Source organism: Camelina sativa, chromosome 15, assembly GCF_000633955.1.
Source record: "Camelina sativa cultivar DH55 chromosome 15, Cs, whole genome shotgun sequence".
Lineage (NCBI taxonomy): Eukaryota > Viridiplantae > Streptophyta > Magnoliopsida > Brassicales > Brassicaceae > Camelina > Camelina sativa.
The window spans coordinates 2,689,132-2,702,141 of NC_025699.1; the positions used below are offsets into that span (position 1 = coordinate 2,689,132).

The window sequence follows — 13,010 nt, forward strand, 5'->3', positions numbered from 1 at the left end:
ACTATACCCTAAGGGACAAAATAGGCAACCCAAACAATTGTATTAAACACTAACCGTATATACCGTAAGAGATACAACATATGCAACCCACATAGATAGCTCAAACCGAATTAAACGCACAATAAAGAAAAAACACTATACCCTAAGGGACAAAATAGGCAACCCAAACAATTGTATTAAACACTAACCGTATATACCGTAAGAGATACAACATATGCAACCCACATAGATAGCTCAAACCGAATTAAACGCACAATAAAGAAAAAACACTATACCCTAAGGGACAAAATAGGCAACCCAAACAATTGTATTAAACACTAACCGTATATACCGTAAGAGATACAATATATGCAACCCACATAGATAGTTCAAACCGAATTAAACGCACAATAAAGAAAAAACACTATACCCTAAGGGATAAAATAGGCAACCCAAACAACTGTATTAAACACTAACCGTATATGCCCTACATATTAACCGAGTTAAATGCTGACAATGAAACAATATAATATATAAATTGTTTATGTATTTCTAATTTTAGTTTGAATTAATGTATGTATGCAATGTAAATAATTTGAAACTTGAGAAATATACTTTTAAAAATGGAATAGAGTGTTGTTGTATTTATATATTACAAATATTTTTGTTATTATAGTTAGTGTATAAATTATATTTTCTCATCTTAATATCTTTAAATCATAATAAACATTAAAAACTATAGTTTAATTGAGTTTGTGAAATTAAAATAGTTTGTTCAAAAGAAAATTTATTACAAAATATGAAAAAGTCAAGAAAAAAGAAAAAAAAACTGTTGCCAAATGAAAGATGACAGAAATATGTAAGTATATATTGAAAGAAGAAGACATACGTAGACAAAAGAGTAGGGGCGAGTGGCAACAGTTAATCACTAGTAGGGCTATAATTGTCATTAATATGTATTATATAGAGTATATAATCTTTTCATAGTTAGAATGGCTAGACAGTGAATTATAATTTTTTGTTGGTCATTCCTGCCAATTTCCCATGTGTCTTTCTATGGACTAACAAAAACCAAAACAAATGGAAAACAAAACTGAGTAGATGGAATTATTATACAAATACACTTAAGTGACTACAAAAATAGCCAAATAGGTAATATCATAATATATAACTATTATTAGAAATCTTATATACGAATTTAATTTTGTTTTTGTCATAACCTTTTTTTTTTACATTATTTAATATATATAAGCACTGTATGATCTCATGTTTTGTGTAACATAAAAATAATATATATGTTAATATATTTTTAAATAATAGGAAATAAAAACTATGAATTAAAAATTGACAAAAAACAGAAAAAAAAAAAACTAAGAATTAATTTAATCGTGTTAGGGTTTAAGGCGTTATCTGTGTCACTCCCAAATCTGTTTGGGGTTTATGCAACTCAAGTGTACTCTCGCGTTATGGAGTAGATAGAGATAGCCAACAAACCAGTGAAACTTGGATTGTTCATCGAGTTTTTTTGTTCCAAATGGATTCTACTGATGACGATTTTGGTGAGTTGTACGTTGATGACAAGGTTCATCTGGGGAAGAAGGGGAGTGATACTTTCTCCGGCGGCGATGCAGGATTCGTAAAATCGTCTGAAGAATCGGAGTGTGCGACGGATTCCGGCAAGGATAATGGTTTGGAAGGGTCATTAAAGCCTGATTCGGAAGGTGAAATCAAGAAATTGGGTGTGGTGGCTGATGATTCGAGTCCGTGTGACGACGACGACGAAGCTTGTGCTGTGAATCTGAGCGAGGCGAATGAAGAAGAGTCGGAGTATAGTGACAGTGATAGTGACGATGATTTGAAAATAGTCCTGCAAGACGACGACGATTCTAAAGCTGATGCTTGTGCTGGTGCCGTCGAAGCTTCCAAAGCTTGCTCCTTTCAGAGACCGTGGACTGGATACGCTTCAGCTTGCACCGATCCTTCTTTAGGAATGTCTCAGTATGGATATAGTAGTTTCTCTAACAATTGGTCCAGGTTAGTTACATTGGTGATTATCATAATATCTGATTGGTGAATCTGTTGGTTTAGATATAATCAAATGTGTGTGTTTAGGTTTATTTAATGTGATTTGGAATGAACAATGGTTAATGTGTTTGAAGATACATGATATGCATTGTGATGTGTGTTTCTCTTATGCTCAGGACACCTTTTGATGTAAATTTGGATCTGTTGGAGACTAAGCCATGGAGGAATCATGGTATGGATATCAGTGACTTCTTTAATTTTGGGCTTAACGAGCAAAGTTGGAAAGATTACTGTAAACCGTTGGTGAGTTAACATGTTTTCGTTCTTGTTTTCTTATCATTGTGGCAAGGGAGTATTTTGGTTTGAACTTAATGAGTTACTTTTTCCTATTTAACTGAAGGGAAGAGCTATTGAGGTTGGAGGTGGAACTTTTGAGCGAATACCTTCTGCAGATTTGCGTCGTCCACGTGATTCAGACCCTGATGTAGTGATACAGGTCAGAGATTGATTAAAACTTGGTTTGTTGTTATTTTTGCTTTCCTTATCTTCCATTGCTGATTAAATGTATGAAACACAGATCCCAGTTACTAATGATGTTGAGGAGACACCTGAAAAATCAAGGTCTCTCAACATAACATCAAATGAAGCATCTAGAAGTGAGGATTCACATTCAAATAGTGGGAAGGATTTGAATTCAGTCGATGATTCTCCAAAAGATGAAGCTTTTGAGGGGTGTCAAGATGAAAACACTGGAAGTTTCAATGGCGAGCAATCTCCTCCAACAGAAAATTGCTGCAGGAAGGAAGTAACAACACCTTCTGATAAGGAAATGGTTGAGGATGAGAAAGAAGAGAGTTTTTGCAGTTCTGATGAGGCGGATTCATCCTCAGTGGAGAGGGAATCATCTCTTGGAGATCGCATTCGTTTGAGCCCTACCTCTTCCTGTTCTGTTGGTAATAATGATGAATCTGATGATTACGAAACAGAGTCATTGAAAGACAGTGCTACTGATGACCAACGTGAAGTCAGTACCCCACCACGACAAGCTAGACTTGCAGAACATGAAGCACTTAGTATCGAAAGAAAGGAAAGGAATGGTACAATGCATTCCAGACGCGAAAGATCTCACGAAGACTCAAGCGAAAAGCACTGTGGAAGAGCTGGCTATGCTGTACATGGGAGAATAAAACACAGAACTGTGAAGGATGCATCGCCTACACCAGATCCAAGTTGTGGCAGAAATGTTCGTTCTCGACATGAAAGTTTCTATCGTGATTCAAACAAAAACTGGCAGAATGGACCACGTATTACATTAGAAAGGGATGAGACTGAAGGTAAAGGCTTTCATTACTCAAAAAGAGAAAAACGTCATGATAGATTGTATCCATCTGTGGATCATGCTCGGCAGAGAGAGCAGAGGTTTGGTTGGCGCAGCAACAACAAAGAATCATCACTGGGTCGAGGTTTTGATCATTCTAATAGTTACAACTGTGAGGCGCATCTTAAAGAGTATACCTCACATTCACCCTTGGATCTTAATCAGAGAAATTCTAGATCAAGTTATAAAGAAGAGGATGATCGATATGGTTGGCATCATTGGGAAAGAAAATATGGTCATGAAAGAAGTCCTGTCCGAGCCTACGAGAACAACAAACAAAGAAACGGGTATGATTGGCTAAGAGAACCTTATTATGAGGACTGTTTCCCAATTACTGACATGGACTATAGGTACCGGTCAGAGTACTCTTCTGCATATGCAATCCATAACCTCGAACAGGATCGCGAGAATGATCTTCACTGCAGAAGAAGGGCTGATTACGATTATAATCTGCATCGTCATAGATATGAAGATGGATGTCACAGGGCAGAAAGTAGAATTTCATTTGACAGGGAGATGCGTTATTTTGCTGAAGTGGAAAGGAGAGAATTTCAAGGGTATAAAAGACATGAGGAATTATCTGAAATAGAGAAAAGACACTATTACACTCATGACTGGCATCTTGATAGATTTGTTTCAGAGGAAGATGGCTATAAGTGCAGAACCCGAGATGCTTGGCCCTCACCGTCTTTATCTTTGAGAGATTCTTGGTACACAAATGAAGCAAAAGGTAACTTTCGGAGAGATGATACCAGAGACTTCAGAACAGTTGAGGCATATGACAGCCAGAATGACCAGTTTCATAAGGCTGCACCGAGAGATGGTTGGACGCAGAGTCGTGGTCGTAGGGATAATGTGAGCGTAAAAGATAGACTAAAGTATGCTGATGATTGGGTTGGTCCTGATAGAGGCAGATATAACTTGGCAGATGACACTCGATGTTCAGTGATAGAAGTTACTCATTGTGAGCATCCATCATATACTGATGAGATATTACTCCGCGACGTAAGAATACCAACACATAATCGAATGGCTATCAAACAAAGGTCTGGATACGATAAGAGCCATATTCATGAAATTGATGAAAGACATCATAGATCCAAAAGGCTGAGGGGAGGAGATGGGCATGCTTTCATCAAACGTCAGGATCCGGTTGACTTAGCTGGTAGGCAAGGAAAGGTAAAGATGAAATCTATATGCTTTTAAACCTAGATTTAGTTAGTATAAGCGCCTTTCAGTTTTCCAGATTAAATAAGATTTCACTCTCCTTCCAGTTATAATTTCACTCATACATGCTTTTGGCTTTTCTTTCTGTTTAATGTGGTCTGCCTTCTTTACTTGATTTTTTTTTTTTGTTACTACGATCTGCCATCATATAGTGTACATGAAGAACATAAGCCTTCTCATGTGTAATTTGTGTGTGTGTTTCAGCGCTCTAACCAATCAAAAAGAGGATTCTCCAATGGCCAAGACACAATAAAACAACAAGATGGTCAGAAATCAGGAAAGTTGATCTGCAGAAGTGAAGAGAAAGCTGTGCGAGTTGGAGATACAAATGATAAAGAAGAAGGCGAGATCATAGAAGGAGAGACGAACGTGAAAGTTGTTGAAATAGACAACGAGCGAATACAAGAGAGTCTGAAGAAAATGGAGAAACGGAGAGAGAGGTTCAAGGATACCAAAATGGCAAAGACGTTAGAAGCCACATTCGAATCTCAAACCGAACCGAGAGCTAAAACCAATGTTGTTACTACTAATCAACAAAGACCGGCTAGAAAGAGGCGATGGTGTGCAGCAAGTTAAAAAAAGATAATAGGTTAACACAGTAGCGGTTAATTGATGGTAGGTTATGTATAAACCGATCAACTAAAAAGTGGTTGATCTAACAAAAAGTCACAAAACCGAACAATTGGCTGTGTGACGTGGTTTTTGGATTTTAAGTGATCTTTTTTTGAATTTTGACTATTATAAAGTTTTAACTAGAAGATTTGACTTTTGACCAATGCATTCATATTATAAACCGAAGACAATTAGAGCGTATGATAACAAACTAGAACATAACCAGTGGGTAAGAGAATAAACCAGACCGAACCGAACTGACTTCAAAATTTTCGACTTTTCTTTTGTTTTTTTTTTTTAATTTGGGAATAATTTTCGTAGCCGTCGGATAACACGCGGCTGATCTGAAGCGTCTCTGTCCAAAAACAAAAACAAAAACAAGAGAGGAGGAGGAGAAGAGAAGAGAATTCAAACCAGTTTCCATCGACGAACGAAACGAGGACCTATTTTAAAGTCACGATTCCTCTCTCTCTCTCTCTCTCTCGCGTAGAGCTCTTCTTTTATTTTCTAACTTCCCAGGTGCGTTTTTTTTTTCTATTTCCAATTTCGAACCCAATCAAAGGTCCTTCCAATTTCATATGATTTTTTTTTTTTTTTTTACTTTCAAAGTCTTTCTTTCAATAGAAAGATCCGTTTTATTATCTGATTAGAACATGATAAGCTGCTTAGAATATTATTTGTTAAATTTATTTCGATTTTGATTTTAGAACTAATAAATTACTGGATCTGGAAGTTACTGGTTGAGAGAGGAGACCCTTTCAAAGCTTCTGAAATCTTTACGCAGAGTATTAGGGTTTCTTTGAGTTAAATCTTTACGCAGTTTTTGATTTTTACCAACTTGAAATTGAATTGTAGACTAGATAGATACGAATCTGGAATTTTTTTGGTGTAGTGCTTACTTTTTTTTGTTATTTTTCCTGGATTGGTTGATACTTACCGCTGATTTTTATGGTTTGCAGAGACCAAGTTGTATTGCTGCGAACATAAGTTGCTGCAATGGCGAGGATAAAACCTCAAGCTCTTTTAAATCAAAGCAAGAAGAAGAAGACTCCTAGTCGCATTAGTATTTCAACTATTATTGTGTGTAATCTTGTAGTCGCTGTAGTCATACTGTCCTTGGTCACAACTTATCGACATTGGTCCCAAAGGTTTGTTTCCATCTCTGAACTTTACTACTGCTTTTCATTACTTCTGTTATCCCAGGTGTCTCTTTTTTACTATATGCATAGCTAGAAAAAGTGATATTATTCGTTTATCTCCCCAGGACAAGAAACACAATTGAACATGAAACTCAGAGTCAGAGATTTGAGGTACCCTTTTTGATAAGTTTTTTTTTTTTGTCAATTCTGGTGAACTTCCGAGCGCTTAGGTTTTTGAGTTTTTGATATTTTACATATGTGATCTGGCTTTGCTTTGTGCTTCAGGACACAAATGCTGCATCGGAGCAAAAGAGTTATGACCTTCCTGGTTATGCTGTAAGTTCATATATCTATCTCATCATGGTCTTATTATGATCTGTTTCATCAGTATTTGGAAGTAGAATCTTGATGTAACTTGCTTCTATATTTTCTTATCTCTTGTAGGATATAAACACATCAAAAGGACTTATAACTGTTGAACTCTTCAAAGAAGGTTCCCCTAAAGTTGTGGACAAGTTTCTCGATCTATGGTTAGTATCAGAGTTCATTTGATATCATTTTAAGCTTGATGATAGATAACGAAAAGTTTAGGGATTTGATTAAGCCAGGCCATGACTTTGTTCTTAAGTAGGAGTATTACTTGTAGCTTGATAGGATCTTAGTAACGCTAGTTTCTTCATTGATTGATTTTTAACCCTTGGCTCCTGTTGTACCCTTCTTGGAGTTTAGAATATGAAACCTCATAAAAGAGAAAAAGGCTGAATCACTATTTGACGCTATTACAGCTTAATATGATAGTAGAACTTATTTGTTGTGTATTGTTTGCAGTCAAAAAGATCACTTCAAGGGAATGCCGTTTCATCGGGTTATAAAAAACTACTTGGTACAAGCTGGTCACTCGCCGAGCTCTATACCTGTAGAAGAATGGACAGCTAAAGGAAAACTCCGTGGTCGCCTTCACACAGGGTAACTTGCTTGTGCTCTGCTTTTTGGATTTTCATTGTACATTCATCATCTCTCGTTGATTTAAAGTTTAAACCTATCTGTATGTTCTCTTGTTATTCAGCCCAAAACATGAGGCATTCATGTTGGGGACACCAAAAACAAAAGGGAACAACAAGGATTTTGAGCTTCTGATCACAACGGCGCCAATCCCGGATCTGAATGATCAGCTTATAGTGTTCGGAAGAGTCCTTAAGGGAGAGGATGTAGTACAGGTTTGATCCAACCGAACGAACCACACTCTCTTTTCAGTTTTATGGTATGTTTCATGTATTAACGATTCAGTTATATCATTACAGGAGATCGAAGAAGTGGATACGGATGAGCATTACCAACCGAAATCGCCAATAGGGATCACTGGCGTTGTACTGAAACGAGAGATATGAAATGAAAATCTCTATTCCTTCCTTCCTCTGTAAATGAGGCCCACGCCAAATCTTTTTCTTCATACTCACTGTTTGTATAAACCCTCTTTTTGAGGTTTCTCTCTTTTCTTTCTATTTTACAGTTTATTCTTGTTTTTGTAATTTTATTTGATCTTTCTCGAGGAAATAGAATCTTTTGTTTGATATGCTTCTCTCCTTATGCATTACAACAACACAAATTTAGATGCCTAAAAATTATATAAGTTGATTTTATCTTTCGTTGTGATTTACAAACTCTAAAATTATACTTATCTAACTCTCTAAAGATTTTTTTTTATAACGCTACAAAGTTTTTTTTTTTTTTGAAAAAGAAAATTTATACTATGTAGTCTTCTCTTTGAGGTTTTAGGAGGGTTTGTTCACGGTAGTTAGCATCCATCAAGAGATGGAGATCTGTGGGCTGAATCTGTACAAATCCAGTTCGGCTGAGGTTGATCTGATATTCCACTGGAAGCAACGTTATGTCTATCGGTGGTGGTAGTAACCACTAACGCTACAAAGTTCCTCAAAAACTCTTGAAAAAGTTTTAAAATATTCTTTTTAACTTCTTAAACAATTCTTAAAAAGTTCTCAAATTGTGGATGTTAAAGAAATATAATATAAAATCGTGTTTATAATACTAATAAACAGACAAATTAGTTCATATAAGCATCCAAAATAACTTTTGTGTATTTGAGTGGAAGTAGTTAAATTGTTGGTGTACTTTTTTAATGTTGTTAAAAAGAAATATTCAAAGTATAGACAAAATCTGTATAAAGAAAAGAAAACAAGTCTTCTACTCTCATTAGCAATTTTTTAAAAATAGGAATTTTGGAAATAATCTTTTGTGAATAGATTAAAAAAAGATTCACATATTCTGCAAGAAACCAAAAATTACAAACTTACAACCCATCGATCATCAAGAGGAAGATACAATCAATAATATTGTACCAAACCGCTTTGGTACATTTCTATCATATAAAATAGATAACGACTAAGACAAAATGAGAGCTCCAAACCGGTCTTGTTATTTTTGATTCCTCACTTGCATAACTGCATGCTAACATCATTACAGAGAACCAATAGAGAAGACGAAGCCTGCATATTATCACGGTTAATTTGGATGCCACCTTGCACTCTCTTCATCTTAGCTTCAAATTCCTTGAGCTCCTCAAGAGTAAACTCCTCAATGGGCTTATTAAACCTATCTTCTTCAGCAGATTCAAGCCACATGTGAAGATCTTCCCCATGTTTCTTCTCAGCTTCAGCTTCTTCGTTGATGGAGTTGAGGCGTTTACATATTTTCTTATCTTGTCTAGCTCTGCTGCCTCTACTAGTATAGCTCGATGTTTCAAAGCTATCTGATTCTTCGAATTCACTCTTGAACCGTTCTGCAATCAAATCAAAATTCGGTTTCCCGAAGGAATAAGGTTTGTTTCCTGGAGAAAAGACAACAATACCAATCTCGGCGTTGCACAGAGTCGCAAGCTCACTCGCCTTCTTGAACAAACCCAGTCTACGTTTCGAGAAGGTTACTTGCTTTGTGTTTGTGTCTTGCACTTGCTCCATCTTAATCTTTCTCCTACCCATTTTTTTTTTTAAGTGAAATGTTTTGCTATGGTTGTTATCTATGTTTATGTAAATGAGAAGAAGATTGGTTTTTTCTCATGTATTTCTTTATGTATTTATAGGAATGAATGTGGAGAAAGTTGTCATTGGGCCTCATCATAATATATGTGTAGTTTTAGTAAATTATTGTTTTTGCATTAATACATTTTTAGTAACTCCATTTTGAAAATCTTGCATTACCTTATGAAGCTTTGAATAGTTTTTATGTATTCAATCCATATCCATAGATATTAACTATTATTAGTATTATTTTACTATTGCAGCTCTTATTAATTGGTAGCTTGAATTACCCAAGAGAAAATTATCAAGTTAACAAAAGAAATTTATTTTTGTACCAAAATAGTTTACTTTCACCCAAACACAATTAAAGTAGTTTGACAAAAATAAATCTTACATGATTTTTTCAGAAATTATTAACATTTATGTATTATAACAATAAATATGTGTCATATTAAAAATTAAAATAGTAATATTTCTGGATATAATTAATTATTAACATCTATTTATAATTTTTCAGAAATTATTTACATTTATGTATTATAACAATAAATATGTCATATTAAAAAATTAAAATAGTAATATTTTGGATATAATTAATTATAAACATCTATTTATATTTCATTTACAACTCATATATATATATATATATATATATTAATTACATTTGGAGATCAACAAGTGGATTCGCTAGGAGTTTGTCTGACGATCAATAAACTTAGATGCCTAAAAATTACATAAGTTAATTTTATCTTTCGTTGTGATATACAAACTTTAAAATTATACTTATCTAACTCTCATGTTCTTTTATTTTTCTTTAATAAAAAATACATCTGAGAAAGAATTAAAATGAAATCGAAAATCCCAAAAAGAATTTCTTCTTATAACGCTACAAATTTCCTCAAAAACTCTTGGAAAACTCTTAAAATATCCTTTTTAACTTCTTAAACAATTCTTAAAAGGTTCTCAAATCGTGGCTGTTAAAGAAATACAATAAAATCTTGTTTATAATAATAAACAGACAAATTAGTTCATATATAAGCATCCAAAATAACTTTTGTGTATTTGAGTGGAAATAGTTAAATTGTTGGTGTACTTTTTTTAATTTTGTTAAAAAGAAATATTCAAAGTATCGGCAAAATCTGTATAAAGAAAATAAAACAAGTCTTCTACTCTCATTAGCAATTTTTTAGAAATAGGAATCAGATAAAAAAATGAATCATATTTTCTGCAAGAAACCAAAAGTTACAAACTTACAACCCATCGATCATCAAGAGGAAGATACAATCAAACCGCTTTGGTACATTTCTATCGTATAAAATAGATAACAACTAAGACAAAATGAAAAGCTCCAAACCGGTCTTGTTATTTTTGATTCCTCACTTGCATAACTACATGCTAACATCAGTAGAGAGAACCAATAAAGAAGACGAAGCATGCATATTATTAAGGTTAATTTGGATGCCACCTTGCACTCTCTTCATCCTAGCTTCAAATTCCTTGAGATCCTCAAGAGTAAACTCCTCAATGGGCTTACTAAACCTATCTTCTTCAGCAGATTCAAGCCACATGTGAAGATCTTCCCCATGTTTCTTCTCAGCTTCAGCTTCTTCGTTGATGGAGTTGAGGCATTTACATATCTTTTTATCTTGTCTAGCTCTGCTGCCTCTACTATTATAGCCCGATGTTTCAAAGCTATCTGATTCTTCGAATTCACTCTTGAACCGTTCTGCAATCAAATCAAAATTTGGTTTCCCGAAGGAATAAGGTTTGTTTCCTGGAGAAAAGACAACAATACCAATCTCGGCGTTGCACAGAGTCGCAAGCTCACTCGCTTTCTTGAACAAACCCAGCCTGCGTTTCGAGAAGGTTACTTGCTTTGTGTTTGTGTCTTGCACTTGCTCCATCTTAATCTTTCTCCTACCCATTTTTTTTTTTTAGTGAAATGTTTTGATGTGGTTGTAATCTATGTTTATGTGTAAATAAGAAGAGGATTGATTTTTTTTCTCATTTGCTTCTTTATGTATTTATAGTAATGAATGTGGAGAAAGTTGTCATTGGACCTCATCATCATAAATGTGTAGTTTTAGTAAATTTTTGTTTTTGCATAAATACATTTTTAATAACTCCATTTTAATATCTTGCATTACCTTCTAAGAGCTTTGAATAGTTTCTATGTATTCAATCCATATCCATAGATATTAACTATTATTAGTATTATTTTACTATTAGACCTCTTATATTAATTGGTAGTTTGAATTACCCAAGAGAAAGTTATCAAGTTAACAAAAGAAATTTCTTTTTGTACCAAAATAGTTTACTTTCACCCAAACACAATTAAAGTAGTTTGACAAAAATAAATCTTACATGATTTTTTCAGAAATTATTAACATTTATGTATTATAACAATAAATATGTGTCATATTAAAAATTAAAATAGTAATATTTCTGGATATAATTAATTATTAACATCTATTTATAATTTTTCAGAAATTATTTACATTTATGTATTATAACAATAAATATGTCATATTAAAAAATTAAAATAGTAATATTTTGGATATAATTAATTATAAACATCTATTTATATCTCATTTACAACTCATATATATATATATATATATATATATATATATTACATTTGGAGATCAACAAGTGGATTCGCTAGGAGTTTGTCTGACGATCAATAAATTTAGATGCCTAAAAATTACATAAGTTAATTTTATCTTTTGTTGTGATATACAAACTTTAAAATTATGCTTATCTAACTCTCACGTTCTTTTATTTTTCTTTAATAAAAAATACATCTGAGAAAGAATTAAAATGAAATTGAAAATCCAAAAAAGAATTTCTTCTTATAACGCTACAAATTTCCTCAAAAACTCTTGGAAAACTCTTAAAATATTCTTTTTAACTTCTTAAATAATTCTTAAAAGGTTCTCAAATCGTGGCTGTTAAAGAAATACAATAAAATCTTGTTTATAATAATAAACAGACAAATTAGATCATATATAAGCATCCAAAATAACTTTTGTGTATTTGAGTGGAAGTAGTTAAATTGTTGGTGTACTTTTTTTAATTTTGTTAAAAAGAAATATTCAAAGTATCGACAAAATCTGTATAAAGAAAATAAAACAAGTCTTCTACTCTCATTAGCAATTTTTTAGAAATAGGAATCAGATTAAAAAATGAATCATATTTTCTGCAAGAAACCAATAGTTACAAACTTACAACCCATCGATCATCAAGAGGAAGATACAATCAATAATATTGTACCAAACCGCTTTGGTACATTTCTATCATATAAAATAGATAACAACTAAGACAAAATGAAAAGCTCCAAACCGGTCTTGTTATTTTTGATTTCTCACTTGCATAACTGCATGCTAACACCAGTAGAGAGAACCAATAAAGAAGACGAAGCATGCATATTGTTAAGGTTAATTTGGATGCCACCTTGCACTCTTTTCATCTTAGCTTCAAATTCCTTGAGATCCTCAAGAGTAAACTTCTCAATGGGCTTACTAAACCTATCTTCTTCAGCAGATTCAAGCCACATGTGAAGATCTTCCCCATGTTTCTTCTCAGCTTCAGCTTCTTCGTTGATGGAGTTGAGGC

The 13,010-nt window shown here is 33.6% G+C and overlaps 4 protein-coding genes across 4 annotated transcripts; 2 read left to right on the forward strand and 2 right to left on the reverse strand.

Annotated features, from left to right (window-relative positions):
* Window positions 1,382-5,376, forward strand: LOC104744836 (FIP1[III]-like protein). Its single transcript, XM_010465944.1, has 5 exons — window positions 1,382-2,013; window positions 2,181-2,307; window positions 2,405-2,500; window positions 2,582-4,561; window positions 4,814-5,376. Exons 1-5 carry the CDS (start codon window positions 1,514-1,516, stop codon window positions 5,183-5,185), a joined length of 3,075 nt encoding a protein of 1,024 aa, XP_010464246.1. The 5' UTR covers window positions 1,382-1,513; the 3' UTR covers window positions 5,186-5,376.
* On the forward strand, window positions 5,569-7,935 carry LOC104744837 (peptidyl-prolyl cis-trans isomerase CYP21-4). The gene is made up of 8 exons (XM_010465946.2): window positions 5,569-5,740; window positions 6,181-6,369; window positions 6,486-6,531; window positions 6,646-6,696; window positions 6,805-6,890; window positions 7,189-7,326; window positions 7,427-7,577; window positions 7,662-7,935. The coding sequence occupies exons 2-8, from the start codon at window positions 6,218-6,220 to the stop codon at window positions 7,746-7,748; spliced, it is 711 nt and encodes a 236-aa protein (XP_010464248.1). The 5' UTR covers window positions 5,569-5,740; window positions 6,181-6,217; the 3' UTR covers window positions 7,749-7,935.
* On the reverse strand, window positions 8,789-9,384 carry LOC104748051 (agamous-like MADS-box protein AGL29). Its single transcript, XM_010469745.2, has one exon. The coding sequence runs from the start codon at window positions 9,354-9,356 to the stop codon at window positions 8,808-8,810; it is 549 nt and encodes a 182-aa protein (XP_010468047.1). The 5' UTR covers window positions 9,357-9,384; the 3' UTR covers window positions 8,789-8,807.
* On the reverse strand, window positions 10,658-11,356 carry LOC104744838 (agamous-like MADS-box protein AGL29). The gene has a single exon (XM_010465947.1). It carries the CDS (start codon window positions 11,318-11,320, stop codon window positions 10,784-10,786), a length of 537 nt encoding a protein of 178 aa, XP_010464249.1. The 5' UTR covers window positions 11,321-11,356; the 3' UTR covers window positions 10,658-10,783.